Source organism: Anas platyrhynchos, chromosome 1 (assembly GCF_047663525.1).
Source record: "Anas platyrhynchos isolate ZD024472 breed Pekin duck chromosome 1, IASCAAS_PekinDuck_T2T, whole genome shotgun sequence".
Lineage (NCBI taxonomy): Eukaryota > Metazoa > Chordata > Aves > Anseriformes > Anatidae > Anas > Anas platyrhynchos.
The window spans coordinates 121,965,781-121,987,700 of record NC_092587.1 but is presented as its reverse complement, the minus strand read 5'-3'; the positions used below and the strand labels follow the sequence as shown (position 1 = coordinate 121,987,700).

The 21,920-nt window shown below is 37.4% G+C and overlaps 1 protein-coding gene across 8 annotated transcripts in view; it reads right to left on the bottom strand.

Annotated features, from left to right (window-relative positions):
- The window catches only part of SYTL5 (synaptotagmin like 5), an 87,060-nt gene that overhangs the window by 16,683 nt on the left and 48,457 nt on the right, over positions 1-21,920 (bottom strand). For 7 of the 8 annotated variants that reach the window (XM_027449013.3, XM_027449015.3, XM_038170763.2 and 4 more), the window contains 9 exons: positions 21,003-21,115; positions 19,405-19,537; positions 17,527-17,652; positions 14,038-14,194; positions 12,294-12,426; positions 10,350-10,456; positions 6,147-6,239; positions 1,973-2,038; positions 878-1,056 (listed from right to left, as the gene is read on the bottom strand). In XM_027449013.3, coding sequence (XP_027304814.2) covers positions 878-1,056; positions 1,973-2,038; positions 6,147-6,239; positions 10,350-10,456; positions 12,294-12,426; positions 14,038-14,194; positions 17,527-17,652; positions 19,405-19,537; positions 21,003-21,115 — 1,107 coding nt within the window. The remainder of the gene's footprint in view (positions 1-877; positions 1,057-1,972; positions 2,039-6,146; positions 6,240-10,349; positions 10,457-12,293; positions 12,427-14,037; positions 14,195-17,526; positions 17,653-19,404; positions 19,538-21,002; positions 21,116-21,920) is intronic. The other variant, XM_013094537.5, reaches the window with a different exon arrangement.

Sequence of the window (21,920 nt, the reverse complement as noted above, 5' to 3'; positions counted from 1 at the left end):
TCAAGTAGTAAATTATTAGCAAGGAATAGAAAATGACTAGTTTGAGCAAGGATGTGCCATTCCTGCATCAGTAAAATATATGAGGAAATTAATTTTTGCAGTCTAAACAACACACACATGTAACAGACTTTGTGAAACATGGAAAGGTATGGACTTTATCTAGAAACATTGCGATGTTGTTCTGATAGGCTCCGAGTAACAAAAGGGCTAAATTAATTTACAGAACTAATTTGCAGAAAGCTTTCCTAGCACTTCAGCTTTTGTAGTATATGATTATTGACTGATTACATCTGACAACACATACACTGAAAATACAGGAGAATTAAAAACTTTATACCTTACATATAACAGACATGATTAGAGATATAAATTATTAATTTCTAACTATGAAAGAGTTTACATTATATTCTGAAAACTAAGAATACTCGGAAATCTAAAAGACTCTCACAAAACACAGTCCTTGCAAAGTGAATCTATGGATTCACAGCATGAAAACCACAAAGCTATTACCCTCCCTCCCTCTGAAACACCATCATATACTTCAGTGTTGCTTCTAAAAGTAAGAAATCAATTCAGTCTCCCTATGCATTCGTATTTTTTGTCCTTTTGCAGAGATTGCTAGCAAACAGGTTGATAATTTAAGTATTATTATTATTTCCCCAGAATATGTCCATGCTGCCCTAAGGAATATATTGGAAATGCATTTCCCACAGGGAATCCAAAACCAACCATCACCCAAATGCTGGCTTGTAGCAACTGGATCTTATGAATTCCCAGGTTTGTACCACAACCCCAGGCTACATCACTGATGACTACAGAGAGCAATGTGTCAGAGGACAGCCATAGCGGGGCCTAAAAAGGAATTTTCTGTGCTTACGGATCAGTCCTTTGCTTTTTCTCATCTGCAACAGCCAGGTTTCTGCAACTTTTCACCAAGATGTTGAGGGCACCTGTTTTGTAGCTGTAGTTGATTTGGAGAAGGATTTCACCGCTGACCTTCACGTTACCATAGTCACCAGTTTCACTATATACGCTCAGCATGCTGTTTATGCTTGTCTGGAGGGAGAGAGAAAGGACTTAGAAGCTTAAACAATTTTTATTTCCCGAATCTGCTCTTTCATTCAGCCACAACCCTGCAATACTGTCTCCCTTGTTAGGACTTGCTATGAAAAGAGACATAGGATAGAAGAGAAATGTTACCTGAGTCTATTTGATGTAAAGGGAGTAGGAACTGCAACTAGCATAAATAGCATAAATGTCTAGACTGCTGATGTTTTTTACACACGGGACTCAAATCTATTTATAAACATGACTTAATCTAAATTACCGCCATTTAATTCATGCACGAGCTGAAGAGCAGTCAGGCTACATAAACCGTAAGCTCACATAAGTTCTAAACAGATAAAAATGACCTCACTGCCTCCACTGTCCACCTGATTTTTACTGAGTCTCATGAGATAACTGCTGACAGAACCATTAGAAAAGGTTATAAGGATGATTCCTGTAATGAAGATGATAAAAAACATGTTTGGTTAAAGTGACACCAATCTCTCATATAAGCAAACTTCCGATATCCATTGTTTATGCAATTTTCCTAAAGCCAGAAAAGGTTTAGCAAAAATCCCACAAAATTTTCCACTGTGGCATAATATATTGCAACCCAATCTCTTTTCACTGATACCCTATGTTATATTGCTATGTGGATATTCTCTTTCAAAAGATGACAATCAGGAAAGAACTAAATGTTTTTAAAGAAAATTGGAGCAATGTGCATACCACTGGAACCAAAGGCATTCTAGAAATCTGGTGTACATTTTGGTTTGAGTCCTTGAGCAAGACTGTTCAAGAATATGCATAACCATATAAATCCTATCACACAGGAAGCTTGCAAGACAGACAGGCACAGTCTTGAACACAGAGGGATAAAAGAGAGAAACCTTCAAAGCTAAGCAGAGGATTGAGGAGAACTCACAGTATCACCATCTGTTTCAGGCACATTTAAGTAGGTCCATTTTCTGTCAGAGGCTTCTGGGAAGTTCTTTAAAGAAGGCAGTGGAAAAGGTCAAGAGAAAAGAGCATTAGGTAGCTGTAATAGGAAAGAATAAGTGCAGTGAAAAAGCTTTACTGATACAGACAGGTAAATAAAGTTTGCATTGCAAAGCTATAGTGAGAGAAATGGAAAAGGCATGACCAAATCAGAGGAAATGCAAAGTCTTTCCTATATACATCAAGTATTGAAGGGCACTGAAGGGCACGTGGCTCAAAGTAATAAAATCGAAGTGAAGTATCTGCTGTATCAAAAAAAAAAAAGTATTTTAGAACACCAACTCAGCAAATTTGGGTTTGTATTGGATTGTATTTGGATGTCGTCCATTTATGTCCCCATGAACTTAATTCTTTTTTAATCTCATCAAAAGGTGAGCATTCATATATTGCAGAGTTGGTCCCTTTGTAAAAAAAAAATGTAGTTTCTCTGTGGAGTTTGTAATGATATGTGAAAAAACACATATACATGTTTAAACATGTCACTCTGGGGGAAAAAAAAGTATGGTAACAGAATGATGGGGAAAGCATTTACCCCCTCTGCTCATTTGAGCAATTTATGGCAGTCTAACTAATGAATTCATGGGAAATTAACTACATCTTGGGCTACCTTGTTCCCTAGCAGCTAGAGGGAGGAAGGAAGGACAGAGTTGAAAGGAAGGGCAACACAAAAAGAACTGGTCTGTGACAATGCAAATCTCCAACCATCTTGTCTAAAGACTCAGCAGCAAAGAAAGCTGGAGTGATAAGCAGGCTTGTGTCAACATGGTGAACAGCAGGGGAGATTTTAAAACTAAACAAGCAATCATTCTTAAAAAATACAATAAAAAAAAAAAATCCAAAAATGTTAATTTCATACATAATGTAGAAATAATAAACAGCAAAAATTTCATAATTTTTGTATTTTTCTTTTTGTTTGTTTTTCTAATTTGGGCTAGCTTTCTTTATAATTTCTTTTAAACAACAACAACAACAAAGAAGAAGAAGAAGAAGAAATAAAGCTTGCTCTTTTATTACATTGTATGGTCGACTGAGATTCCGTGAACAAGACTGCAGGACAATTAGCAGCACACACTGACAAATGTGTCATATTTCTTCCTATTCTTATCACGCCTCAAGCTAAATTTCAGCCTTTACCATTTATGCACTCCCACCTCTAGCATAAATAAAATGGGTATCCTTGGGCACTGTTAGTGAACTCAAAGATCCCAGTATATGCTACAAAATGCCAACATTATCCCTGTAACAGGAAAATAACAGTGCTTGTGCCCACCTCAGAAAACTAACAAGGTTACACCAACATGGGGAGGGAGAATAGTTATTAGAATAGTTATTCTTCTGAATCCAAGTATTCTTTTTCTTTATCTTTAGGTACATTGGTAGTAAAGGGGCAATGACCGGGAAAACAAACAAACAGTTCTAAACAAATAGCTGACCTCTGATGCTAGAATTTATGCAAATGCAATTTCTGAATTACATTCAGAAAACAAATCCACAAACAAAACAACATATATTCAGTAGAAATATTTGACATATTTGACTTCTTTCCCCACAGACTCTGTTCTGTGGCATTTACAATGGCCTTTACACATGCTAAATGCAATATCCTTGGGAAATCTACCTATTTTCCACTTTCACAGTAAACAACCACTACATACATGTATGGAGGTTGCTGAGCCTCGCTTTAGCCCCTCACTAAGAATTACATTTGTTTTGCATCTCTTATCGGTGCAGTAAGACACTGGAAAAACTCAGATTTACTGACGTGATGGTCCTTGACAACAACACGTTAATGTGTTTAGGAGAGGAATCAGTGAAGGATGCAGGGAAAACGCAATACAAAGTTCATGTATTAGCTTTGGGTAAACGCAGGCAACAATACGCTAATGCTGAGATGCAATTCCTGTTCAGTGTCACTTTTCATTCCCATTTTTAGCCCACACACAATACAGGCAGATTTAAGTGTCTTTACCCTCTTGAAATAACCTCAAATAACCTCAATAACCTCTAACCTCAAATGCTCACTGTTAGAATACCTATGCAGTACTTCAAATTATCGTATTTAATAAAAAAAGATGCAGTCAGAACCTACTTTTAATTAACAACATTACTTCAATGTGACATAATAATGTAGAGAAAATTCTCTACAACACAGAAGGCTCAAAGGCATACAACAAGCAGAGAAAAGGCCAAAATAAGAGAGAGAGGGAATAACTAGTAAAACACACTTAAAGAAAGTCACAAAGAACCTGTAAAACTGACCTGCTCCAGCAGGGAGCAGCAGCTTTGCCATTCAAAACTTCTCCATTAGCATAGGATGCAAGGACATGAACATTCATTTCAGGGTGAATACAAAGAAACAAGAACATTGAGATCTGAGATTACCTCAAACCTACAGCAGAGGAAAAGCTGTGCTCTGCTTAAGAAAATGGTCGAAGGGAAATCTACAGAAACAGACAAAACCCAATGCAGAGCACTACCTACAGCACGCAGATGGAAGGGTCTCCAAACACCGTCCCTCAGTTAATGGGCTAAACTGAGAAAGCACTTAAGCACCTGCAACCCTCATATTAATTTTCAAAGGAAAGAAAAATAATTCTGCCTACAGAATCAATGGGACCAGCAAGGACTGAAGACAGTGAGTCACAGTCAACCTCAAGAAAGTGGGTTATGTTAGACCAATACCAAAAAAGCTACATTTGCTCAGGTCTGATTTGGTGCGAGGTGCCACACATCCCTGTTGCATCTGTTTCTGTGAATTACAGAAATTAGAACGGAAAACAGTCTGGACATGGTCAGATCTAAAATACCACAATGCTCTTCAATGCTCTTCAATGGCAATTCTCTCAGCTCTTTCTCCTCCCCAGGTAAGCTGAGCTTGCGTTCAGCCAACACCATCTCTTTGGGATTGAGAATTGAAATGAGCATTCCCTGGGTGTTACCTGCATGGAGACTGATGCAGATACAGTCTAGAAAGGACAGCTCACTGATTAATGTCATGGACTGTATTATCTCTTTCCTTTTAGCATGAAACTCCTCAGGTCTCTTCATCCTCCTGAACTCTCTCACCTTCTTCGTGTTTGTTGCAGCTTACTGGTACTCTGTGTGCTCACCAGAGCTATTCTTAGCACAAGGCATGAAGAGCAGTGGCCAGAGAGGGCTCTGTGACTTTACTGAAGATGCTATGAGTTGTTCACATCCTGCATGTCAGGCCCCAGAAATGTGCAACACAGCAAGTATTTATAAGCATGTTAAAGGCTATTTTTATCAATTATTTTCTTTCCCAGTGAATAACAGACTGTAAAAAGTGCTACAGAGGGCTTGTTACACCACTTTTGTTGCATCTCAAGCACCTGTAACAACCTGAAAATGCAACCATCCTTTCAAGACCAACACTAAGCTGCAACAGTTAGGTAACCATGCGACTCGAACAGATGATTTACATTATATAGTTTGTGGGCATGACAAAAGGAAAAAAAAAAAAAAGTATGGCAGAAAAAAATACAATTATTTCAGGAAATAGAAAAGTTGTCACAAATCCAACCCCCCCCCCCCCTCCCCAACATCTCATGGAGAATGGGAGAAGCTAGGCTTGGGGGGTGGACAGAAATGGCATGCATGCAAATACACAAACAACTATTTGTGTCCCAAGAAACTTAACATTTAGAAAGTTAAATCAGATGGCATATCACACCACAGCCTTGCTCTCTTCATTTCAAGTAAATTAAGATTAAGTGCTCCTCTGCAAAACTGAGTAGTCACATACTGCAAACACCTATGGTTTGCCTTCCCAAATATCAGCTTGGTAGTAACTTGAATATGTAGAGAAATCTGCAAACACGACATGGTTCTTGCTTTCCATGTGCTCTGCAGAACAGCATCTTAGCTTTGAATAGCATTAAAAATATAAGAGTCAGAAAAACTATCTAAAAGTTAAAGGATGTTTCTCAAGTGCAGGATGAAAAATGATCTGTTATAAATTGTTAAGAAAACTACTAAAATATAAAACAGAATGCTGCTAAGTGGTATGACGTTAAACTCCATTTTGGAAGAATAGTCTTACATAAGATGAAAAAGCATCTGTTTTCCACTCAGGAACTTACTCTTGACAATGCATTTGTCAGATGTCCATGTTTCCTTGAATAACGAGAGGCCACTATGTCATCAATATCTTCTTCTGTTTCATCTAGGTAATCCTATACGACAAAAAACAACAACAGGGAATTCAGTCATTGTGTTCTGCTCTATATTTAGTCAACCAAATTGGTTTTGTTTCATGTATTTTCTACTTCAGGAAGATGGTACATGATGCATTCAAAATTCTAATCTCTAGAGGGATTTAGATTTACATTTTCCACATCTTTGCACATAGCAGAAAGGGAAAAGAGGTCACCAGGATTTCAGGTTTCGATTGCTTAAAAACTGAAAAAAAAAATATGTCATGCGTGTTTCCTGACTTCTTCTGTAGGCATATAACTCTGTATGCCCAATAACTGTACTAATAAACAAAATCCACTTCCACACCTGCTAACAATCCCCTTCAAATTACCTTATTTTACTTAGTGCTATTAGCATTCAGGAGTTTAGGTTTGGAAATGTTAAGAGGGACATAGTCAGCATTTTTCAAATCTTAACAAAAGGAACCAGTAAATTAAGCTCTGATACCAGTCAGGGGATCACTGATACTGGCTTACCTGAAGCCATTTGTAGTCAGAAGCTACCACCAATAGATGACTGATGTGGTTACAATCCAGGTTCCATGTTTTTATTGGATTTATTTTTACAATCCAGTGATCCAGCTTTCTGATTATTGTCTACATTTATATCAGTCATGCTCTCACACACTAACAGACAAGCTCACAGTTAGTATTACACTTGCACCTTTCCATGCTATCTTTGGTGACAGATGACGACTCTACAAACACAATCACAAACGTGGACATGCTTTCTAACAGGCAAGGCTGAAAGTCCCAGGTTATTGTCAAACCACATGGAAAGAAACTTGTCCTGACATCATACACACTGAATATCTTTGAAGTGCAAACAACAACAACAAAAAAAAAAACAGATGTGTAACAGATGTATTTTTTATAATTATTACTTTCATGTACTATTTCAATAATAAAAACAGCAGAAAAATCAGTAACTGCACACCTTCATATATATGCTTTAATTTTAATAACACTGAATTCTAACACCTTTAGATTATATCCAGGGAAAAATATTTTCATTTCTCAAACACAGCGTTAAAGTAAAACCCAACATGAAACTGAAAGTCCAACTGACAGTCCTAATAGGATTGTTAACTTGAAGTTACATGAAAAAAATCAGACAGCTGTCATCCTATTGAAAGTAGCTTGGAAGTTTCAGGTTTCCTGAAGCCTTGTGGCAGGTATTTTGAGGCCTGCTTTCAGTTTTAATTGAAACTGAATGTTCAAACCCCTTATATCTGCTGTGCAGCTATGAAGTCCCATGTGGTGACCTGCCTCACTATTGCTCACTCATTCTCTCCCTCCCTTAAACTAAGCAGAGATGTAGTGTATTTGAAGTAAGGGGTCTTGGACTTCTGTGCTAATCAGAAAAAAAAGAACAGAAAATAAATGCTGCAGGAGAGTTGAACTGTCACAATTTTTGTAAAGATCTGCAGACCGTTCATTATTAGTATGCATAAAGCTAGCTGTTATTTCTCTTTTCCTTTCCTCCAGTGACTGTACTGAAATAAAACCAGCTGAAAGCGATGCAAAATTTTCTATTACTACTTTCCAATTGCATTTGTGCATATTTAATGTTGAGCAAGAGGAAATGAGGACAAGCCATCACTTTATTTGGGACCAAAATTCACATACGGAAGCAAAAAATCCTCTTAGCTTCATGTTTTGCAATGAGCCTCCTCTGTCGGTCTCTTTCCTTTCTGCTCTGAATACGGCACCCCACAGAACAAAGAAAAGTCACGGATACTTCATACTCTAAGGAAAAAGTCCATGGAGATGCAGCAAACTATTCTGGGGAGACAGGTTGCCAAACCCTTCAAAAGTAAACAAATAAAACAAAAACAAAAATAAAACAAAAACAAAACAAACAAAAGAACCACTTCACTTCTACTCTCCTCATTGATTTTGTTCCTGCCAATACATCAGGAAGAAGCAATTCTGGTAATACATCCCAAACTTTTTCCTTTATACTGCGTGGACTTAAAAATAAACAATGCTACAATTTGATTGCTGTATAATTAAATACAGGACAAAAAAATTAAGGTAACAACTTTAAACTGGGGTGTTTCAGGTTTTGACACTCAAATACTGACAGCACTTCACAGAGACAGCTAGTTGATCACCGATTTTTGTCTTCAACCACATATATAACATAAAGACAAATGGCTAATATTTAACATAAGCTCTTAAATCATTTTGCACTACAGTGATTATGCTTCTCGGGAGGTGTTACAGAACAGCAGCGACATAATTGGTTAGTGTTATTAGCTTATAAAAGCTTATTAAAGTTAGAGCTGGTAGGACATTAATCTCGAGGTCTCCAGCGGGGGGTTATAAAATGCACATTATCCGATTACTTCTAATACAGCAGCTGAGCATGTAATGAACACTACTTGGTCAGGAATTTGGCACACACCTTTCTAGATAAGGTGCTCGCTCTTGAGAGCAGCCCTATGTTTAACTGTCTCCCTGTACTCCTTGAAAAACACTTCCCACAGCATGCGGGTTTCTGAGCATTGTCCCTTTTCCCTACCAAGACTAGTATCAGTTAGAGAAGGAAAATACCCATTCAGTCCTCCAGATCATTTCTCTGCAAATTTAAGGGGTTTTATTGATAAAACTGGGAGCAAAGAAGCTAAAAGGCTTTTCCAACCCTTTCAGCTGACAAATTCCAGCAATCTGCTTCTCCTATTGACATGTGGCACCTCCCACACCACTGCTGCCAACTCCCATCACCCGGGAGTAAGAGCCTAAAGGACCTCGGCCGCATCCACCAGCCAGCCAGGAGGAAGGAAGGCATAACTTTTCCCAGACCAAAGGAGCTGTTATTACTTTCATCAGACATCCTCATTTTTGTCTCTTAAATCGAGCACCACAACACCTAAACTCCAGCAGGAGTTCAACCTTCATCTCAAAACATAGTGAATGCCAGAAGGTATGACAATGAAGGCAAACACTGAAGGAGTCCCACGCATCAAGCTACCCTAAAAAAAACCATGGTAACACTGAAGAAAAAAACTTCTTACCAAAGGAGTTGGAGAGCTGCTGAGATGCAATCTGAAATTGCACTTGGAGTCAGCAAAAAAAAAAACAACACTGAATACAAGGAAGACAAAAATCAAAGAACAGAAAACCACTCTGGACTCGGCATTTCTGATCTCTGCTTCAGAAAAATCCCTGAGTGATAACTATCACGCTCTGTACAACTATAGCAGGAAACCAATGTTAGATATTTAAAGTTTTTATTTTCTTATCGCATGCTTTTCTTCTTCCATCTTTCCCAACTTCTTAATAAAGAACACAACCTTTTACTAAATTACAACCCCAAACATTTATTTTTGAAAGTTTATTTCAACATAAATCTGACACATAGGAATGGATTTTTCATTTCCTAAATAATGAATCCAAAGAAAGCAGTGCTGCAGGAAAATTCGCTGAGTGGTTACAAACCAAAAAATAGATGGGAATCCCAACATGTGTTTTTCCAGCAACTTCCAAGTATCAAATGCTACAAGAAAGGGAGACAACCCCATGGCCAATGCCCCCTTGAAAAGATCAGATAGGTAGGGAAGTACTATGAAAACAGACAAAACATTACTGTTGCAGCAGGTAATTTTTTTTTCTCTTCTCTTTCTTTTTTAGCAAAACACACACATTCGGAAACTTCAAAACAAACTATGAAGAAATACTTGAATTACTCCTTTTTTCTCCTCATGCATATTTAACAAGCTGGTATTTTTTTTATGGAATTGATGCACATCTGCAAATTGTGTATCCTGAATATATGCATAATATGAGGGGGAAGTTGATAATCAGTTCAGGAAAGGCAGTCCATACAGAATACATAGAAAGAGGCATGAAAATGTATGGGAGAAAATGTTAAACAGGAAGAGATCAGCAACAGTGGTGGAAAAGAAGGATGGAGCTTTGTCTGCTAAAAAAAAAAAAAAAAAAAAAAAAAAAAAAAAAAAAAGGAAGCTGTTTAGCTGTTTAAAAATACATTAAATATTACCCAAATTATTTTTTTTAATTACTTTTTTAATTACTACAAACAGGATTTCTGCTAGATAAACATTCATATATTTATAAACTCACCAGGTCCTCATCTAAGGCACTAGGTACAGATTTGCTTCTTATACTCAGGGTATCCTCTTTTCCTTCAGAAAAAGATTCACTCAAATCAATTTCAGATCGACTACGGTCTAGAAAAATAAAAATAATGAAAATGTCCATTATAATTTGTATTAAAAATTCTTTCTATTTCATCTTGACACTCTTTTATAAGTGTTGTCTCAAATTTTCTTTTTAAGTAAAAAAAAATCAAAACTGTATTTCTGCAAGTATCAGTCACAAACTCTATGACAACTGAACGTCAAGATGAAAAATGGAAAAATGTATTTTATGATGCTACTTGGCCTTCTGGCCAACACTTTTTACCCTGCACTGTTCTCTGATGTAATTGTCTCTTACAGACAACACTATAAATCAAGCTTTTGACTTTGTCCATCAGACCTATTAGCTTGGAATATTGCAAAACCTGCAGTCCAAGCATTTGTAGTGATGATCACATCTCCCACCACCACCAAAACTCCCTCCACCATCTCCTTCAGAATTAAGCAGCTAGAGATACAGCTGGACATAGCAAGTGCTTCTGCCATCACTGGTGTTTGTTCCCTGTGCAGAAAAGGACAAAGTAATTAAGTCTCAAATCCCACACAAGTTTTTTCAGCCCTACAAATCTCTCATCCCATAGTTAATGGCATAAGAGATTTTGCATGTCTTGTAGAAATATGTCCTTAGTCTCCCCCATTAAAATATTTTGTGGCACTGCTCAAGATATTGAGAAAGAAAGTGAGGGAAGGGAATATTTTTAGATCCTATAGGTAGGAATCGGTGAAGTTTCAACTGTTTGTTCTCTACCTGGGCTATAGCAGACATGACAGGAAAGGTCACTCTCCTGAGCTTTATGTCCTTTAAGATCCTCCAGCAAGAAGACCATGAAGAGTCTGAGGCATGCTCCCAGGATGTCTGCAATTTTGCTCAGCATTTATCTGCTTTGGTAACATGAGGCCAGTTCTTAATTACTAAGAAGCCCTTTAATTTATAAGGCAGCAGAAACAGGAGAATCAATGTTTTCAGAAAGAAAGGAGTAGTCGGTAAAGCCTGTCGGGAGTTGCATAATGCCATATTCTCAAAGAAACCCTGATGCTTTCAAGTAGAAAAAAAATCTAAGGTGAAGAATGTAACTCCTTTGATTAGCTCTGTGGGATACACCACTAGGCTTCTGCTTTGGGCTAAATTCAGCTGAAACCAAGTAAGCTCTGCTGTCTTTCACAGAGAAAGCTATAAATCTGAACCCACCTTTCAGGCCTGAAGGAGATGACTGAGTAAAAAACAAAAGAGTGCATGGCACTCCTGCCTCCTATTTCAGGTAGAAAAAGGACGATCTCCAGCAACTGTTGCAAAGTGGCTCTGACAGCACCTTCCTGTGCAAGCCTCATTTCCCTAACAGCCTCCAATGAAACGAGGTAAATAACAGCCGAATCAACCAGTTCAGTGCATCATGTGCAAAAATGAAATGACATGAAGGCTATAAGGGACTTGTTCTCTGACAGCTCATTGTTTCTCAGGGTTATCTGTTTCTGGGCAAAGTGGGTGTGAAACATAATTGAAGAAGCATAGCAATATTTTATACAGATTGCACACTGGTAGTATTTTATACAGTTGACCACACAGGGAATGATTTAACAAAGTGCAAACACGAATTAAATCTAGTAACAAAACTAAGAGTATGTGATTCACTCAAATACTAACTTTATGCTAACATTATTTTCAATTTTTTCAAACACAAAATATAAAAGAGTGGCATAAGCTTCATTGGTAAAAATGAAGAATTTGCAGAAGGAATATCAACAAGTATATGAAACACATTTTACTGTACAATATGAATTACAAACAAAAATTGCAGAGCTGTGAGAATAGGAAATATCCTCAGATGATAAAGGGTGGCAGAAAAAAAAAGGAACACGTAATACTTGCCTGATGACAAAGATACTCTAGAAACTGCAATGGAAGGTGTTCCAGATGCTTTCCTCCTATGCTGCTTCTTTACTAAATCTTCAGGTACACTTTCACTTGCTGGAATAACCATGCCATTTCCTAAGCCAGTGTTCTGCCCAATAAAAAAAATGTATATCCCATCAATACAAAAAGCAAATTTATTCACCATCAGTCTACAAAAGCGTCATTTCTATTAATTCACAGAACTCCAAAGCTCCTTTACAGAATTACAGTATTACAGAATATATCTTGATTATGATCTAATCTGTGTTGCTTAGCACTGATCATGAATAAAATTTGTACAAATATGCAATTCATGTGTACTTCCTGTGCTTGCAACAGAAGAATCAGAGCAACACATCAGAAGTGACAGAAGGAAAGTAAAACAAATCCTTTCGATGTTAACTTAGCCTAGAAACTAGAGGAAACAAAAAGAATAAAAATAAAAACTATTGGCTTTATACTAGCATAATAATTTAAGACGGGGTAAAACTAAGTGGACTTGAACTAATTAAATTATGCCAGCATAACTACTTAAATAAAGCTAATATGCTTGATATCATTATGGCTTTTTGCCTTCCTGTAAAGGAATAGCTAACAACATAATTGAATCTAAATTAAATGGATTTGTCTTTTTCAACCAGATCTAATGTATCTGAAATCAAGTCAACCCGTGTGCCAAGAAAAATATAAATAAAACAAGTATTAACATATTTACAGCTCCCAAAGCTGTCCTTCATATATATTGATTTGTTTTTAGGAAGGATAATATATTAGAAAAAGTATTTGGAAGCTGGAAAAAATGGATGTGCTCTTTCAATGAGGGTGTGAGCAAAAAGGCTCATCTACTTCTGTCCAAGCATTAATGATAAAAGGCATTACCTCTGACTATAAATTTGACTTTCCTTGTACACTTAGGTCATGGCAACTTGAACAACCCTCTAGAATGATCCTGATTTATTAGGAGCGGTGACTGAAAGACATTCAGGGTGCCCCACCCAGCGCACAGCCAGGAACAGCTGCCTGGCAAACTGGCAGGCTGTCCGGGAATGAAGACGGCTTCTGCTTCTGGCTGAGGTGAGCCACGTCCTTCTGCTTATTATGAATCAGCCAAGGATGCTGACTCAGACATGGCTATCCACATCCTTAGAGACATAACAGCAAGTAAGAGGAATCCCATCTTTCAATTTGATAAAATATCTAGTGCATATTAGATGCTATGCCAAAATTTACACAGAGTCCAGTGTCCAAATCCAGAAAAAAAGCTAAAATTGGTATGGCCTGATTTTCTACAAGTGCTGATCTCCTTCCTTTGGAAGTCAGTGGGAGCACGCTGGACCCTATGTGCTGTAAAGTCACATCCTTAGTCACAGCACTTACTCAAGACCCTGCAGTGCCAAAAATGCTTACTCCCACCCCTTGTGCTTCCCACTTGAAAATCTGTAACTTATTATTTAATTCTGGACATTAGCAGCAATTTTTAGACATAAGAAAAACGTCTGCCAAACCACAAACCACACCACTGATAGAGCGTGACAAATTCTCTTCTAGTAGATAACTTCACTGGACCCAACAGAATTAAGGAAGAAACAAAATCTTCTCTGTTGAGCTTATCCCTCCTGAGCTACAAATTGATCTAACAGGGCAGATACCAGCCAGACCATCTTGTTTGGCGCCAGCTGTATAGCTGTATTTGGTGTCAGTCCTACATCAGTGAACTTACCCTGCTATAATCTGCAGTCATGCTGTGTGTGCTCAGCACTAGAGACCTCGGGAGGGTAGATACGGAAACACTGCTTCTGTTTGAAGGGCCCACAGCCCCTTTCAGATGGCCTGCGGCAGCTTCTGTATCATTGCTGTTCAGCGAAAGAGTGCTCCCTCTGGGAAGGAGATAAGAGTAATAAAGCATTATTGCTTTTAGCAGACCATGTAATAAAACAGTGATTAAAACAGTTTACTAGAATTACATCGCCCTGGATGAACTGTGATCCACTGCAAGGAAATGGTCACCTGGAAAGACAAACATAAGCAAGGGTGAATTAATTACTTTATACCTACACCTATTTTCAGCACTTCTGCCAGACATGTAAATAGCCTGTGCAGGCATCTCTTGTCCAGGCTGCCCTCTGGGCTGCAGAAGCTGCATTCCTGTGTGTTCGTTTCATGCTCCATTCACATCCCAAGAGTAGGTACAAGGCCTCCTGTGTGACACTTCCCACCAAGCTGCTCCTCCTTTTGAAGGAAAACTACCAGACCATGATAGTTCTGGCCATGTCTGCAGCTGATGGTATTGCCTGCACTAACCCCACAGAGTCTAAATTCCTCAGCTGTACACTCTCCTTCCTCTACAGAAAAACAACTGTCCTCACTCCTGCATAGAAGAGCATTGTCCTATTTGTATTGTGATAACGACTCTTGACCTAAACTGGCTGATTATTTCAACTAGCTTGGAAAGCTGTATGACACTCTTTGCCAGGTTTCCTGTTAGTCAGTAAAAGTGACAAAAAACAATCTATCATCAGCATACCAGAATCCATTTGCTGTCTAATGCCACAACAGGTAGATTGTTTTCCATAGGACATTTTCTATTAGAAAATATCAAGTACTCTAGGTGGACAATTGGTGCTAGAAAGTATAGGCTGCTGGTTTTGTGTTTATAAGTTTGGCCTCTTGAAACAATGAACATTACTTTTAAACGTATTTTAATGTTCCCAGTGGAAGTTCTATTTTCATTTCAAATTTGATTTGCAGCAAAAGTAGAACTTCCTGGCTAATCCACTTTTCTCTCTTTCTCTGCAAACATCAGTTCAGCCATTTTCATTTTTCTTCCTAATTTGGAGAATTCTCAAAGAGTCTTGCAAGACAGTAACAGTTCTGCATGAACTCCTACTTACTGCTTCAAACAATTACAGGTCAATAGCAACTGAGGCAGGAACTGCAGTCTTTACCACATGGAAAATACAGCATCAGAGGATAGGGGTGCTGCAATTTTGCTGTAAAAAAAAATGCTATTGAAACTTAAAGCACACTTTCAGCAAAAATAAGCTTGCTTAATAAATATTTCAGATCTGCAGGCATCTTCATTGTGCTAAACAACATCTGAATTTCACGTTCACTTGGCTTAGCCTGTCATATAATGTTTAGGGTAATTCCAGTAAAAATCTTATCTACCACAATGGAATTTTTTTTATCAGAACTATTGCTGAACTGAGAAAATATGTTCAACTCTCACCACTACACTAAACAGTGAACACAGATGCTGAATTTGCTGAATTCACATCAGTGGAGTTACTGAAAAAAAGGAATACAGAGGAAAACCGCAAACACCAGGGCTGTCTATTGATGTTGCACAACCATATTTTGTCCCTTAGTGAACATACAGTAACCTTTTAAGCAATTGCTATTCAATTTATTGTATTAACAATAGTAGATTATGCACAATAAACACACTCCTACGCATGTGCACTTTACATACATGCACTGCTACTTTTTAATCTGATGAATCAGTGATCAACAAACCCTAAAGAATGTGTTTTGATTGAATTTTAATCCTATCTGCTCACACAAAGATGTGCTTTCAGTGCTGTAAAGTCAGAAAATCAAGGCTCCTGACTGTCATCTATATTTTGTCAAAGCTCCTGTATTTAGCTACACTAAATTTATTTCTAAACCTGTCAGCGCATGACAAGTAGCCAAAATGTTGAAAACATGAATTTTATTGCACATCACACCACTTTTGATGGATTGTTGTGACTTTCTGTTATGAAAGCTGTTGTTACAGTTTTTTTCCTCACTCTGTAAACTAATGTAAATCAACAGAAGTGTTCAGAAGTCATACTGGACCCAGGATAAAAAGCTTTCAAAATGTGTTACAAGGGATTCTGTAGTTATCAGTTATCACTTGAGCATCAAATCTACTGTACAGACCTCTCTAGTCTTTTGTTCTTGTTCCAGTCTGCTATTAGAGAGAGGTTGATCTTATTTTATGCACATATTAAGTAGACAACAAAAGAAAAAACCTGTTATAAGGTGACTATACCAGGCATTTCCATGTGGTAGACAAGACCTCAGCATGATGGATGGGGCAGTGTGCTTGTGTAGACAAGTCTGAAATTCCTATACTATTCCTCCAAAAAGCATCCTGATGCAACCACCTAGTTCATTCAGTTGCAAAACCAGTAAACATTGTTGCTGGAACAGAAGTCCAAGAGATGAACTCATGGCCCAGGCCTCCCTGTTCACAGCTCAGTACAGGTTTTCTTAAACCAAAACGTTAGGAAAGAATAAGAATTCTTTTTCAGTCTCCCTGATGGTAAGTGAAATACTTCAGTTTTGGCAGAGCGAAAAGATGAGGGCAATTACAAAGATCAAAAATATGCAAAAAAATCTAAGACAGCTGCAGTGTCACAATATACTGTTATATTCCTTTAACTTTCAACTCCAAAGAGTTAAGGAGGTTAGCCTGGGAAAGTTTTTTGTTATTTTTAATAATTACTACTCAGCTCTATAAATTAACAATGGAAGAACTAAAGCATGCATCTTTGTATATCTTATTATGTATTTAACCACACATATACAAGGCAGGAATTTTCATCCCTCTACAGAAATCTAGATTGTAAAATTTCTAGGTGTGTACACCTCACCAACATGTATAGGTCTATATTCCGTATAGATTATCCAACAAGAAGAAAGTGAGACATTTTTTGCCTTCATTTTGGAAGTGGGACATGAGAGGAATATTGCATGTAGCATTTTATAATGCAGTTGACAGAACCAATAACAGAGATTAGGCCCAGAAGAATGATAAATGGAATTCTATTTGAAATAACTGTGACAAAAATTTTGGAAAAAGAAGGGCAAACAGAGCCTTTGAAAAAGAAAATATAAATTACAATCAATTAACATGTCATTACAAAAGCAAAACTTTGGAACAAAGGGCCTCAGTTCTGTACCACGAGCACAGCTTGTTGAATTGAACAACAGAAAACAAAACCCAAAACACTGACAGCAATCAACATGCAAATATAAGGCAAGAAAAAAATACAAAGGGGGATGGACAGCAGTTTTTTGTTTGTTTGTTTTTAATTATTAACATAAGCTCTGCTTCTCAGGTAGGACTCACGCTGGGCATTCAAAGCCAAAGCATGTCTGGGGACTGGAGCATCCCTTTAGGTCACCCCACCATAAACTGTAACAGATTTCTGCTGCTTACCTCTCAGAACAAGGTGTTGACTTGCCACTGCACAGACTTCGGCTTTCAGCTTCTGAGCCTATGTTCCTTCCACTTTCATCTTTTGTATATGTAATTTCTCCTTTGGTAACTGCCTTAATTAGCTTCCTGATGAAAACAGGGAATAAAAAAATAATGTTTTACATGTCACAAGATCTTTCCCAGAAACTGCAAACTGGCTGAAATATCACAAAGTGCACTTTTTATTCATTTCATGTCTGAACTATGAACAACTCTGGATATAATGGTCCATAAAGTACCCAATCTAGATATCAAGCTGATTCCTATAAACAAAAGCAATATTATATTTACAATAAACAGACAGGACATCAAAACATGGTGACTTCCAGCCTTGAACCAAAGTGCCTTTTGTGAAAATTCTCATATTTGTATAGAATATACACAGCAAAGGATTTTTGATCAAATGTGCGTATTTTCTTGTAGGAAATCACACGATGTGTATTTTCCCTTAAAGATCTCTTTGCGGTTTCTACAATTATATACAGCAATGCCCCAAACATACTACTTTCCAGAAACATAATGTCACCCCCTTACCCTGCACTATGTGGTCTAAAAAGCCAGAAAGGAAAGGAGGTGTTGCAAAGTAACAGTATGTTTCACAGACTTACAAACAACAATAGTGTGGTAGGGTTTCTCATGACACTATATGTCAGAAGTTGGTCCCAAACTGGCTTTGCTAAAGCAAATCCTCTCATGAGATATATGAGCATGGAACTTGAGTGAGGAAGAAGGAGCAAGGAAGGAAGAGAAGTAATTAATTACTTCTGAGAGAAGTGGCCTATATCTTGTAGGATTACTTTTATGGGGAATGTCACATTTCAGGCTGCAAACTAAAAAAAATGCTGAAAACCACTAAAATAAATAGCAGACAATAAAAAAGTTTGTTTTTCATAAGTAAATATGACTACTAGATCTGTACAATGAATTTAAATTAAAAGAGGATTAGAAAAGTAAATTTTATTGCACTCTCACTATTGCTACTGATTAGCATGATTTAGAGCAACGTCAAGGTTCCACTAGAGTAGATTCCCTAAACCAGTTCCTTCCTCACCTTCACTTGAGAAGGCAGAGGTTTTCTGATGCTCTTTTTCCCACTATTAAAGAGAGAAAAATTACTTGTGTAGTCAAACGACTAGAGCAAGGAACTCCATATCCAGAACTCCTCAAAAATCAAAAAGGTGTAGAAAGCTATCTACCTACTCTATGTTTGGGAGGATCCATAGCTCCAGCCACAACAGAAACATTCTTCCAATCTTCCTTTCCACTCACCCAATAGCCTCAAGTTATGTCCAGACACCACCCACAAAACCATATATTCACTGCATCTGTTATGTCCTCTAAGGGCATACCCTAACTGGCGTTACACACATCACAGTCTGTAAAGTGACCAACAACATATCTGGTTATTCAAAATAAAGGGGCACTGCTTGACTTTTAGACTAAATTTGCACATATGGAAGCCAAAAGGAAAACATGACTTGTAAACTAAATCAATCAATCAAAACAGGCCTTTCAAGTACTGTTTCTTTTGTTTGCTTCCTCAGCAAAACTGCTTTTAGAGATCCACTGTTGCTTCAAAGTATAAACAGGAAAAATCACAGGGTAAAATTGCCTTTTTTCTGCTACCTCTATAGCTGAAGGGTAATTACGGCTGCATTTCCTAGGAGACAGCAGTTTACTTATAGTAAGCAGATTTTAAATGAAGATTGTTTCTAACTGCAAAATTTGGGACTGATGTGGAATGCTGGAGAGACTCAAAAGAAAATCCATCCAACATATGCAGCTGATATCTGATTTATCAGTTAAAAAAAAAAAAAAAAAAAAAAAGTGAGGCTTTACCCTATCTTTCTGTGTCCTCCAAAGACTGATTTATGCCCAGTTACGGAGGAGGTTGATATATCTGGCCCTTTTTCTTCATTCTCTTGGGGTTGATCTGCGAATGTTCTTTCTTCATCCTTACTGGAAACTGTATCTTCAGTGGAGGGGGAAAGAAAAAATAAAATAAAATCAATGTTTGTACAAATAAAGGCAGCTCACATCAAACAACCTGCAAAAATAGATTTTCCATTTTTCAATACTAAATTAAAATGTACTATAAACCATCATACAAAAACTGCTGGGGAGGGCTTTGGTTTCTCTTTTTAATAGAGGAAAATTAAATTTTAAGTAGTTTGAAATGTTTTTCACTATCAGCTTTACTGAAATGTTTTTCACTGTCAGCTTTACTGCTGAACTATGCTTCTGAATTTACCAACGAAGTTAAAAACCAAAGGACCCAATATACGATTTTGCAGAGTAAAGCATTTTCTGTGTTAAATGAAAGAATGTTTTCTTAATTAAAATGTATGTTCATCTGGAAACAAAATGTGGGGAAAAAAAATGGCTTATTTTTTTCAACTATGTACATCAAATGTAAACATATAGTAAAAAATTACAAAATACCCTATTTGACAGGTTGCATAGTGTCAAAAAAACAAGAACATTAGACACATGCCAGTTTGACAGTTTCTGAAGCACACTAATAGAAAGATGAGCATTTTGCCAATCAGTATACTTGCACCAGAATTTTTTCCAAGGGCAGTAAGCCTGTCCTTCCCCTAAAAACTTCCAGTAACTACCACATTCCTACTCAAACTAATGAATGATACCTCTGAAAATAGACTACCTAAATACCAGATTCTGTGTTCAGAGTGAGGTAGTTACGTGAAGAGAAAATCATCAGGATTCAAAAAAACCTCTCGTTTATTAAACCAGTGGTCCTGTGATACCAGGCAAGGTACCACAGCAGCTCATAACCATGGTATGCTTGCTTCACTCAGAACCATGGACTTTTTTCTGTTCCTTAATTTGCAGGTGCAATTTATTGGAGATATCTGGGTAAAAGGTACCTCTTCATTCTCACTTGGCTTTCCAAGTAGTTTGGATGTAGCTCGTGCTGCAGCATACAGCACAGGAGTTAACATTTATCTTTCCTATTCGGAGTTTAAATAAATAAATAAATAAATAAATAAATAAAACGGAATCATACTTTTTATGTATCACCATTACAAATAAGAGAGGCAAAGACGAAAAACGGCTGGTTTTAGATCTTTGCATACAGCCAAACTTCCTGGCAAGAAATGAGAATGAATGTTAAGAGCCTCTGCTTCTGGCTTTGCAGCTGAACAATGGTGTCCATCTGATAGGAGAGTGAGATTTTCAGCAGCTCTCTAGCCCCACTGAGTTACTTCTTCATTCATCTATAGCTTACCTCTCCTATATACTAATCATTCACAAACCAGTGCATAGTAATACCAAAATGTGAAATTAAGATTAAAGTATTTATTATACCTTCTACAGTGAAGAAGGAAATATAACACAAGTACAACACTCTGAAAACAAGGTTTGAATGTATTATATTAAACATATACAACAAATCTCTCTCTCGAGGTCCCTACCTGGGGATTTGCGTAGGATAGACTGTCTGACAACATCAGTTCCAAGATTTGACTGTCTGAAGCGCTTGGCTCTCTCTTCAAAAAACCATTCCCCTGTCACAATCCTTAGCTGTCTATATGGGGAGAAAAAAGTAATAAGCCAGGGAAATGTGCACATTAACAAACTTAGTCAACCAAAACTGCTGCTTAAACCCACATATTTCATCACTGACCCATTATTTTCACAAACTCTGGACACCATTTGCACAGTTCAAAAGAAGGAGTAAAAAGACCGACTGAGAAGCTTGAGATAGGAGGACAGGTAGCAGAAGAAATCCTTTTGCTTTGTGAATTAAAAGTAATTTTCATCACATGGAAATTTACTTAGTAAAAAGTGTTTCAACCACATTTACCAGATTTCCATAGAAAAGATTAAAAGATAGACAAGATAATACATACTATCTCCCTTGTCCTTTGGATAGGGAGCTACCTAACTTCACAGTTTTCAGCATCTCCAAAAATGTAAGAGCTGTAGAAACAACCACAATGTATAGAGGGAAAAAAATAAAAACCACAACCTGCCACCCAAGTCAACAGTTCATTGACCCAGTCTGGTTATATACCAGCAGTTTGCTGCAAGCTCATCCATATTTTTCATCCAGTACTCCAAGTTTCATATGTTGCCACAATATATACGGTTTCTTCACGACAGCACTGTTATGAATTAGCTACATGTCTGAGCTTCAGAGCAATGAAATTTTGTTTTGCTACTGTTTTGGATAATGCTGATTCTACTGGAGGCAACTGGAAAATTTTCAAGTTCTTCTGCCTATATTCACCAAAAATAATCTGGTATTGTCACTGCTGATTTCCATAGGTATGTTTTTGATGCTAATTGCTAGCCTTTCCCTGAATGAGTTTCATTATGCGAAAGCATCA